The 12,383-nt window shown below is 37.3% G+C and overlaps 1 protein-coding gene across 1 annotated transcript in view; it reads right to left on the bottom strand.

The window, feature by feature from the left end:
- IL1RAPL1 (interleukin 1 receptor accessory protein like 1) overlaps positions 1–11,064 on the bottom strand; it is a 686,391-nt gene extending 675,327 nt beyond the window's left edge. The window contains exons 1-2 of the mRNA XM_088028576.1: positions 11,055–11,064; positions 10,667–10,946 (exon numbers count right to left, since the gene is read on the bottom strand). Of these exons, the coding sequence (XP_087884702.1) occupies positions 10,667–10,946; positions 11,055–11,064 (290 nt within the window). The remainder of the gene's footprint in view (positions 1–10,666; positions 10,947–11,054) is intronic.
- Positions 11,065–12,383: the final 1,319 nt, after the last annotated feature.

Here is a 12,383-nt window from a genome sequence, read left to right on the forward strand (position 1 = left end):
TAAAAAATAATAATCACAGTATAAAACCATAACCAACAATAAAGTCTTTCTGGACTATCAGTGACCTGCGTGCCTGGCCTATAGTGTTTGCAATTTAAAAATTTCCTTATGATAATCACCAATTACGCTATATCATGGACTATCAGTAATGTTTGTAAAATATGATAAATGCACATGTTATATCCATGACTGAAAAGGGCTCATATAGTGATCAATTTTAACTAAAATGGAAAAAAAACAGAAAAAATACGTAAGAACTCAAAATTCAACTGTATATACCTAATTATTTTACAAATGTATCTTTTTTCACTGCCCTATTTATTTCATATTAATTTGATACTTTTTTGAGAGAATTTATAAGCCTCTGTCTTCCCTGAATATGACACTGACACCATTGATTTCAAAGAGTTCTCAAAGCTTTCTCTTTTACAGGACTTGGAAAGATAAGGCAAAGCTTTTCTTAATCCAGGGATCTAAGAAACCACCCCATTATCACTCCAGAAGAAATTATTTCATCTTCTTAGTTAAAAAAAAAAATCTGTAAATTGACTAGGCAATTCACACAGCTCTTGACTTTTACCTCCATAAAGTGTGTTTGTTGTTTCTGAAAAGAAAGTACTCAGAAAGAGCAATCTGGCTAATCATTGCCCCATTCAAAAATATTTTGATCCTTTAGGGTACACTTTCATGTCTTAAACATGCAAAAAAGGCCACACGTAGTATTGGTTCTATGTTGATCCACCACTTCAACATGATCTCTCTAAGCATTATTAGAATTATATAACTGTAAAATCTCTTTGAAGCCTGTTATTCCAAGAAACACGTTCCCACAAAAAGAAGAGAGAAAGTGTCTGATGTGCAGTTCTACAATTTCAATTCATCGTGCATAAGAGATTCTTTATCCAGAAATGAAACCTTATTTTAAAGACTTTCAATTGTATGTGGATTTTTTTTTAAAAAAGAACTAACGTATGTAGATTTAATTGCCTTTTTTATAACCTATAAATTACAGCTGATATTCTCAAGGGTATATTCTGGTTTCAATTAAGAGAGCAGTTTAACAATTAGGAAACCAAGATTGTAAAACTACTTTAGGTCCTTGGAATACATATACATATGATCATTAAAATTTCTGGGTAGGATATAAAACATTTATATAGACTTTGATTGTCCTGAACAAATTATAAAGATCCTTGGGATGTAAATGTTTAGGACTTTCTAAAATGATGACATTATTTATCCTGTGATCCAAGAATGACTTGATTTTTAAACAATAATCACATAAAATAAGAATTAAAATTATATTCTTTCATACAGATTAAAATTAATGACTTAAATTATTTATATTATGTTTATAATAGTTGTTGTGGGTCTTGCAGGCCTAACATATTATTACTTTTACCTGGTGAAAGGGAGGGTATATTATAGGGAGAGAATAAAGTAAACTTTTTTGGAATACCAAAAATCATGATGTAGGATAAGCAGTTGATAATTTGTGTTTAATTTCAGATAAGAAATGTCACAAAAAATAGAATTCTTTAATTTTCTCATGAAAAACTGTAGAAATCAGAAAATGGTGTGATTTTGGCTATAGCAGTATTTTCCACAAAGTATTCTAACAACACTAACCCCTAATTTTTAATAACAGGAATTTCTTCATTCGGTAAACTTTTCTTGAATGCCTTCTCTGTGACAAACACTGTTTCAAATTGATTTTTAGGGGGAAAGCATATCAGTGATAGTAAGTATGGCATACAATGTATTCTCTATCATCAAGAGAAGGTAGCTGAGAAGGTCTATGAGGCCTACCCCAAGACTAGCTAGGCCAAGGGGTGTCTACAAATTTTTGGTGCATTGTCTTTCAGAACTGTGAATAGAACATCAAAGTAGAAAGACCTTTGTCTTAAAGATATTCATAGATGGATTACAATTTAATATGTAAAAAGTTCATAGCATTTTAAGGAACCATACTAGCTTATACTAAAAGAGACAGATATGGTGTGAGCCTGTGTGGCTCAATTGGTTAAGCATCCAACTCTTGATTTCCAGCTCAGGTCATGATCTCAGGATCATGGGATGGAGCTCTGCATCGGGCTCTGTGTTCAGTAGGGAGTCTGCTTGAGATTCTCTCTCTTCCTTTCCCTCTGTCCCTCCCCCACCTAAAAAAAAAGAGACAGATACTATACCATGTGTTAACTAACTTGAATTTAAATCTTAAAAGAAAAAAATAAAATAATAGAGAAAGATAAAGTTCAAATTGAAAGAGATCTCTGGGCCCTTTACTCTCTATGAAAAAGAAGAACATGAACCCAAGAGCCACAGAGAACCTCTCTCAATAAGCAGAACCGGGCCCTAATCAAAAAACTGGTAACACGGGCCCAGCTGGATTTGAGAACTGCTATGGACCAGTGACTCCCATTCCCCTGCCTCCATTCCTAATGGGACTATTTGGTTATTTTACCCCTGTCTGACCCTTGTGTGTTCAGTCTGTGAGGGTTAGATAAGATGTCTCTGTAGCTCACAGAGCTTCAGATCAGGAGGAGCCACTAGAGCACTGCGCTCAGGGAACTAAGAATGAAGAACCTCTTTCACACCCAAAATTGATTTAGATAATGACATCCTAGGCTTGTAGCCTAACCCTGAGGCCATAACAAGACTCTGAGGATCTTAGGAATGGGGTGAGTATACTTTGCATATATAAAGGGGGACAAAAGGGAGACTGCTAGACTGTTATTTTGGTGGTCCCACCAATAAAACACATACCTTGTGGTATTCAAGCACTCGTAAAGTCTCCTCCCACGTGAGCTCTAGAGCTGGTGAGAGGGATATTAGTAAGCACGATGTAAGCAGATGCTTGATAAGTGGTTATACCTTCTGAGTCACCAAATAAAAAGTCTAGCTATCCTGCTGGTGGGAGAGCAGGAAAGACCATTTGAAGAAATGGAGGCCCTGAAAATTCATGCAGAGACAGGCTCAGGCAACCTTCCATTCTAGTTCATTCTAGCCTCAAGTGACTATGGGCAAAATCAGCAGAAGAACCATCCATCCAGCATGGTCCAGGCCACATTGCAGAATCATGCACAAATAAAATGGTTGCTGTTTTAAGCCACTTAGTTTTGGAGTGTCCCCTGCTCCCCAATAGGTAACTGAAACAATGGTCTCTGGAATAACTAGGAAAAGCAAAAAAAATGGTAAACATACACTGCAACTTCTTCAAAAAATAATACATATTTTACATTAATATAATAATAATACATATTATTCAGATAGGCAGTAAAAAAGTGAAATTTCAGATGAAGAACAAAGAGTGAGAGAGTAAAGAAAATTCATACTTCCATCTGCAAACAGCAAACAGGGTGGTGACAACATAGCACAAGGTGCCTACAGAAAAAAACACCCAAGATGAGTCTGGAATGAAAGGCTGAAACTTGATTGTTAAGGGACGTGTATACCAAACAAAGTCTTTGGACTTGTTTTGCCTGGATAATAGGGCCCATCAAAGACTTTTAAGTAGAGAACTGAAATATCTCCACTGCAGACACTCTGCAGCAGTGTGGAGTGGTAAGTAAAATAGGAAAAAACTAGGGGCAGGGAAACCACTTAAAGCTCACTGCATTCATTGAAAGAGTAGAAATTGGTGTGCATAAGAATAAATCCAAAAGACTTTTCTAAGGTAGACTAGAGAGGTCTTGGTAAGCAATTAAGGCAAGGTGAGGAAGATGAACAAAACAAGGATAAGTGATAACTTTCTAGCTAGAGCTACCAGGAGGATGGTGATGTTATTTACTAAGAAAAGAAGGAAGCACCTTGAAGAGGAGGTAGGTTGGTTGAAGTAGATGTTGAAATAAATTTGGGTACACTGTTGAATGCAATGTGTCTTGTGGACAAACAGGAAGAGAGGACTATTAGGAAATTGAAAGTATACTTTGCAGTGCTTGCGAAAACTTTTGGAATTACTTTTTGAGTCATCAATAAATAGGCTGTAAGTGAAAATACTGAATAAATAAGATCAGGGGCTATGATTCTCAAGCTGGCTACATAAGAGAATCATCTGATACCTGGATTTCACTGATCTGGAGTAATACACAGAAATTAATAGTTTTCAAAAGCTCCTCAGTTAATTCCAATATGCAGCTGAAGTTGAGAACTACTGATGTAGAAGGATAAAGGGAAGACGTTGTAGACAAAATTCTGGTAAACACTAGGATTCAAGCAAAATTCAAAGGAAGAGGATCCTAAGGAAATTTACATAGCTAGCTATCAGAGAATGAGGAGTAGAAGTGGTAAAGATCGGTGTTAAGACAACCAAGAAAGACCCAGAGGATCTGGCAATTTTAAGTTCTGTGGCCCTTGCAACTGAAGTTTTAATACAGTAATAAAGAAGTTAACCTGTCTTTCATCATCTCTATTCTATTAAACCCTTCCAATGAGTATTTCATTTTTATAATTTTCAGTTCCACAATTCCCATTTGTTTTTCCTTATATTTCTTTGTTGAAATTTTCAACTTTTTTTTCATCTGTTTGAAGAGATTTTTCTTAGTGACTTGCTGAAGTATTCTTATGATGGTTGCTTTAAAATCCTTGTTGGATAATTCTAACATCTGATTCATCTCCATGTTGGTATCTGTTTTCTTTTCTCATTCATGTTGTAATTTTCATGACTCATGACCAGTGAGTGTTTTTTGATTATAGCCTACACATTTTAGATATTATGAAAATTTGGATACTATTTAATCTTTTTTTTTTTTAAGTGGGCAATCCTGTTGAAATGTAAGATGAGGGCCGAGTGCTTATGTATGTTCGGAGGTCTCCTGAGCACGGCTGACACCTTCCTGGTGAAACTGTCCCGCTGACCCATGCAGCCTTGCTGCCTCCAGTCAGGGAGTGAGCTCACTTCCTGTTGAGTCCCACTGACACCAGGGAAGGGACGGTGGGAAAATGGATACCAACTAAGCCTACTTCCCACCATCTCATTCTGCCTTGTTTAGGGTAGAAACTTTGCTCCCCATTGAGCCCCGCTAATACCAGGAAAGAGGGATGAAGCCTAGCAGTGACCAGCCCTGCCTCACAGGGCCTCACAGAATCGCATTGCTCCCGGGTGGGGGTGGAGGCTCAGGTTGCCGCTGGACCCCATTGACGCTACTCTTGCAGTGAAATGTAATTCTAGCCTAGTTCCACAGGGCGAAGGATAAAAGATCAGTCCCTCACTCAGGTGTGCTGACCCTACTGCAGCAGGGGGATCATATTATTGCTGCCTGCTTCTGCCAGGCAGGGGATGGAAGATTAGCTCCTCACTAGGCCCTGCCAACATCATCTGGGGGGGTCAAGTGGAACACTGTGGTCATGTCATTTCTTCAAGTCCTGAGGTCTCTAGACAATCCTTCCCTCCACCTTTCACAGACTTCTTATGCTTGTTTGCTGTGTTATTTCTAGCCTTTTTAGTTGTAAGATGGAAGCCTGGGAGGAAAGGGGCTACTCCATCTTGGTGGAACTTGACTATATTCTACACTGTGATCACAGTATCTGTTAACTAATGCATGCTTATTTTCTCTTATGTAATCTACTTGTGGGTAAAAACATTTCTTTAATCTTTGTAATCCTAGCATTAGCATATTAGTTCATGATCAAGAAATGTGTGTTATGGGGATGACTAAATAAATGGATTTCTCTAAGTACCTTATGACAGATGCTTCCTTTCAATGAAAAGGAAGAGTTATTCAGTCTCTAAAGAGAACATTAAGACTTGGGCAAAGGAACTAGCTACTAGATAGAACATATTACAGGTATGTCATTTGAAAAAATATGTTTTCAGAAAGGAATTACACAAAAATCAATCACATTTCTAACAGCACTAACAATGTACATGTTGAAAATGAAATTAAAAAGATACTATCACAAATACACCGAAGAAAATAAAATACTGAGGTATAAATTTAACAAAATGTGTACACAATCTGTAGCTGAAAACTACAAAATGCTGATGAAGAAATCAAAGAAAGAAATCCTAAATAAATGGAGAGATCTGCTGCATTCATAGATTAGGAGATTCAACATAGTAAAGATAACAATTTTCCTCCAATTGATTTATAGGTTTAATGTAATTCCTATCAATATTCCAGTAAAGTTTTTTGTATATACAGACAATCTTATGCAAAAATTTACTTTAAAAGGAACAGGTACTACAGTAGCTAAAAAAAATCTGGAAGAGAAGTATGAAGTGGGAGGAGTCATTCTAATTGATACTTGGTCCTACTTTATACCTATACTAACCAAAACACAGCAGTACTGGCACAGGGCTAGACACACAGATCAAAGGAGTAGCATTGAGAATCCAAAAATATAAGCACACAAACATACCCAACTGATTTTAAATAAATGTGAAAAGGCAAGTCCATGGAGGAAGCGTAGCTTTTTCAACAAATGGTGCTGGAGCAACTGGACATCTATCTGAAAAGCTAAACCTTGACCTAAATAAACTTTACACTTTACACAAATATTAACTGAAAATGGATCACAAACAAATGTAAAACAATACACCTGTTGACAGAAAAGTTAATTTAAAAAAACAAAATTTTTAGGATCTAGGGCTAGACAAAGAGTTCTTATACTTCATACCACAAGTATGATCCATAAATAAAAAAATAATGAAATGAACTTCATTGCAAAAGATATTGTTAAGAGGATGAAAAGATAAACTACAGATTGACAGAAGATATTTGGAAACTATATATCCAAAAAAGTACTATTATCTAGAATACATAAAGAATTCTCAAAACTTCACAGTAAGAACACAAATCATTCAACTAACAAATAGCAAAAGACCTAACAGACATTTCACTGAAGAGGAGAGAGAGATGGCAAATTAGCACATGAAAAAGTGTCAAATACCTAGCCATTAGGGAAATACAAATTGAAACCACAGAGAGGTATCAGGATACACTGACAGTGATGAAAAAAATAATGACAATACCAAATGCTGCAAGGTTGTGGAGAAACTGGATCACTCAAATAGTACAGCTACTCTGGAAAATAGTTTGGCAGTTTCTTATATGACTACACATGCAACTACCATACAACCCCAATTCATTCTTGTGCATTTTTCCCAGAAAAATGAAAACTTATGTTCACAAAAACATGTACACGAATGTCCACAGAAGCTTTCTTTTCAAGAGCCAACAAATGGAAACAACCCAGATGTCTTTCAATGAGTGAATCAACACCATGGTAATGTCCATGCTGTGTAACACTACTCAGCAATAAATAGCAACAAATTACAGATACATGCAACAACTTGGAGAGATTGTAAAGGAATTATGCTGAGTGAACAATCCAATTCCAGAGGTTATATAATGTATTACTCCATTTAATAACATTTGTAATTAAAAAATAGATATGGAGAAAAGATTATTTGTTGTCAGGGGTCTGGGTTTAGACGGGAAAAAAAGGTAGAAGGGACAACAAGAGGGATCATTGAGGTGATGGCAATGTTCTGTATCTTGACTGTTTCAATGTCAAGATTTTGATCATGAGATTGTACGACAGTTGTGGAAAATGTTACCATCGAGGGAAACCAGGTAACGGATTCATAGGATCTCTTTATATATGCCTTGCAACTGAATATGAATCTACCATTACCTCAAAAATAAAAATTTCATTTTGTTTTTATCTATTTATTTAGAGAAATAAAGCATGGGAGGGGCAGAGAGAGGCAGAGGGAAAGGAAGAGAGAGAATCTTAAACAGGCTCCACGCTGAGCAGGCTCCATCTCATGACCCTGAAATCATGACCTGAACCAAAATCAAGAGTCGGATTCTTAACCAACAAAGCCACCCAAGCGCCCCCCAAATAAAAATTTTAGTAAAAAAATATGGAGCCAAACAACTTAGTACGTTACTATTATGGGGAGACATTAAAATACTTAAATGTGCACTGGCTAGCCCTGCATATGAAACTGCTGATAGGGCACAATTGAAGAGGGAGGTTAAAAATTGGGGGTTAAGACTACAAGAAAATTTTAGTTTTTTATAAGATAAACTTACTCCAAAGGAAAAGAGGACATTGTTGTATAGCTCTCCTTCATTTACTTTTTCATGTAAAAATTAAAAAAATGTTGGAAGGAGAAAATCGAGTAAAAAGCCAGGTAGCATGCAGCAAAGAATTATGTCGTATTATTGTGTCCCGGATACCAAGAGAAGGGAGTAGGAAAGATATATTTTTTTAAGATTTTATTTATTTACTTGACAGAGATACAGCGAGAGAGAGAATACAGCAGGGGGAGTGGGAGAGGGAGAAGCAGGCTTCCCGCTGAGCAGGGAGCCCGACGTAGGGGTGAGCCAAAGGCAAATGCTTAACGACTGAGCCACCCAGGCACCCCATTAGCAGGAAAGCTCTTGTTTGTTATGCTGATAGTAATCTTAAGGTGTTCCCATTATTTATACCATTTAATTGTACATATACAGATATAAATACAAATTAGCTGTACATTGAAAGCCTTACTGTTAAACCTTTTCATTGATAAAGATCCAGAAAGACTAGAACGTATGAGTACACGCTAACATTTTTAGATATCTAAAGTTCTTTGCAAGTGAATTATTTAAAAACTAATGGTGATGGTTTTGTGGTCTGAGAGCTAACAATGTGCCAATGTATCAGTGACTCAAAAAACAGCCTTGGGTTCCCCTCATGCCAACACCAAGCAATGCTATTTAAACTGCTCATTTATAATGGTTTTGAGGACTACTTTCCAGATTGAAAAAGGAAGCCATATCAACACTACCTTCAAATCAATTGGAATATTTTAATTCTAGTAAGAAGACTATCTTTTTCTACAATTTACTGCTTTCTCTAGAATATTGCTTGACACATACAAAACTTTAAGGTGCACCTTCCATTAAAACATAGCCATATGAACATATGGCAAATGTCACTGTTTTTGCAACTTTTCAACCTTTCATTCATTACTTCAGTTATAAATTCAGGGACATGTTAATGTAATTTCTCAGAGCATTGGGTCACAGTGTATATTTAAACACATCAAAGAACTGCACCATGCTTTAGAAATTCAGATTACTAATGCGAACGCAACATTATTTTCTCATCAACAATAAATAATGAAATGAGGTGTTAGACTATGGACATCCAGCTCAATATCTCAGATAAATGAGTACACACATTTGTCTATCTTGAAGAATCACCTCTACATGCATGAACAATCAGACATAATGATTTTTTTAAAAGAAACAGTGAAATTAAATCAAATCACTATTAGTTAAGTGAAGAAAGCCAGTCCAAAGAATACTCTTTAACTGTACTAGTTTGGCAATTATTTATCAATGTCGTTACAAAATTTCTACTTCTAATAAGAGATATGTTTGACCATAAAAGGACTGGTAGGTACACCGTAAGGGAAAGAACAAGAGTTGCCGAAGGAATGATGCATTTGTCCTTTTGTAGTGCATCAGACATTTTTCCCAAGCACAATTTTATTTGCATTCATTTATATTTTCCAAAATTAACTTTAACCTGTATGTTGTTAATGTTAACAACTCCTACGTGGTTAAGAGTTAAGTTTAACTCTTAATGTGGCTCTGACCGATTTTAATGTCCTAACGCACCTGTGGCCATGACGCAGCATAAAGCTAACTCTTGTAGGGGAAAGTGAGGGGGAGGCATGATCCTCAAACAGTGGAGTGAGAGCTGCAGATCAGAGTTTCAGAAGTGGAAGTCCAATTTTGATTTGAAAAAGACACTGAGACCTCCTCCAAACTGAGAATCTATTGCATTAGATCTGGCTTAATTTCTCTTAATAAACCAAAATGCCGAAAGACAAAGATTTAAGCACACCCTCTATATGCCTGCGCCCTGTTTTGCCAATGCTCTTATAATCTAATGACATCCACAATCATTCATGCAGGGTGTGATTCACAATCCATGAAGGGCTAAATACTTAAACTAAGATTTTTTAACCACGAATGTGTTACATGAATACTGTTCCAGTGCATTATCAGTAAGCAAACTACCTCTGTCTCTTCTACAAGCAGACAAAGACGTATGGATGTGTGATGAGTTTCTTTGTGGATAAAGGCACAGCCTTTGTTATTAATTTTTCTTTGGCCCTAAGGGACCCAGGAAAATTTCTCTATTGACCCAGCACTTTTAGTGAACAAAATGATCGGGAACACAGCCTTCTTCCCTCGCACGGCAACGCCGCCTTTGCCTTCTAGAGCACATACACACGTTTACCTAAATCATCTTTACGGATGTGTGCAAACCGGAGGTATCTGCGCTCTGTTTGTCTGTGAAGGGCAATAACAAAATGTTACAACCCATTTAGCGATAAACTATGCATCCTTTCTGCAAGTCTTTGCTTACATTTTATTTGTAACATTTCACCTCCTCTATAAATTTTATTTCATAGTCCTTAGAAATTTCTGGCAACATAAGTAGATACCCAGATGGTATCTTTTTTCTCCATAAGCCAGAAATAATGCCTCAGTATAAATTCCAATCCCATCTTTTTATGATTTAGGTTCTAAATTTTAGAAAGCAGCAACACGCACAAATATTGAGACAAAACCTTTAGGTGAAAGGGATAGCAGCAAAATTTAAGTGTAAGAAAGCAGCATATGATTTAATTGATTCAGCAGTAATAGAATTAAAAGAATACCTGATGACACAGGCGTAAAGACCACTGTCCTGCAGTAGCGTTGGCCGAAACCAAATCGAGTCTTCTTCCTTGCTCATTCTACTTCCATCAAAGGCTATTGGCTCTTCAAAGTCTCCAGGACCAGAGCTTTTGTACCACATCAAACTGAGTCCAGCACTTTGGGCCAGGGAGTAATTTGCTCTGATATAACCATAAAAGAGTGCACATTTGATTCGAACAGGCTCTCCCACCAAAACTTGGTATTTCTTGATATCGACAGACCAATCTGTGCATCCATCAGCTATAGTGAACAGAAGAGAGAGAGAAAGAAAACGTTAGAGAAAAAAGTGAACCAATTAGTTCATTCATTCATTTATTCATTCAACAAATATTTATTGGGCATCTGTACTGAACCACATTCTACTCGAGGCATAGAGGATGCAGCAATGGATAAAACTCAGAAGGGCACTGAGCAGTAGTTTACCCTGCTAATAAACAATATATTCATCACTTAGTTTGCTCCTGCTGCTGTTTATTTTAGTTTGTATCAGTGCAATTGATTGGTTTTTAGTTTATTGCCTTTTACTCTAAATCCACTTTTTTTTTGCTTGTTTTTTTGACAATGGATCTGGGCCTTTGAAATGTTTCTCTTTTGCTAGCTGGCAGCACAGCTTTGTTAGTAGAGGGCTTTGGAGAGGTGCTGAAGGAGGAAAGGGTTTTTCTCCCTGATTCCAGCAAGCTTCCTTGGAAGGTTCTTGCCGTGAGTGAGACCTTTCCAGCACCTGACTCCTGCTTCTCCAGGATACAGCTTCTGTGTGCACAGTAGCCAGCGGCTTGGAGACTTTTTATCAGAGCTTCAGGCAAGGCACCTTCCCATGAAGAGCTTTCCCAGGCACCTCAGAAGGTGAATCTCTAAGTTCCAGAGGGCAGATTTCCAACACATTCTGCCACTGTGGCACCTCAGTGATGTCTACCATTCAGTAAGCCAAGTACTTTGCTAGTAAGGTTTGGATCTCGGTTCTGGAGGTGGGAGGATGGAGGGTGCTTTCCCTTGGATGCTCTCTCGGCCACAGGGTTTTATAAAATGAGAGCAATTCTTCTAGTCTTTAGGGCTCTCTTTTGCTATGGACTGAATGTTTATGTCCTAAAATGCACATGTTTAAGACTTACCTCCAATGTGATTGTATTTGGAGGTGGGGTCTTTGGGAGACAGTTATGTTTCGATGAGGTCCTGAGGGCAGGGCCCTCATAAAGGGATTAGTGCTTTTATAAAGGACACCAGAAAGCTTCTCTCTCTCCCTCTGTCTCTTTCTCCCTTCTTCCCTCCCTCCCTTCCTCCATGGGATGGGGCTCACAGAGAAGAGGCCATGTGGGCACACAGTGGAAGGCCGCCATCTATAAGCCAGAAAGAGGGCTCTCAGTAGAAATCAAATCAGCTAGCCCTTGGTCTTAGACATCTCAGCCTCCAGAACCATGAGAAATAAATTTCTGTGTGTAAGCCTTCCAGGTTATGGTGATTTGTTATGGCAGATTGAGAAGACTAACACATCTTTCTTTCTTACTAGCCAATCCTTTATCACTCCAATGCTGTTACATTTAATACTTCTTTATATAAACTTTCCTTCTTCAAATTGGTGTGTGTTTTATCTCTGATTGGACACTAAATGACAAAATCAAAAATAAATATTTTACAGCCAAATAAGGCAAAAAGAAATACAACAGAAGTAGGTCAACCTCT

Source organism: Eumetopias jubatus, unplaced genomic scaffold, assembly GCF_037043125.1.
Source record: "Eumetopias jubatus isolate StellerSeaLion01/CBP00866 unplaced genomic scaffold, mEumJub1_p1.0 scaffold_11, whole genome shotgun sequence".
NCBI classification, from domain to species: domain Eukaryota; kingdom Metazoa; phylum Chordata; class Mammalia; order Carnivora; family Otariidae; genus Eumetopias; species Eumetopias jubatus.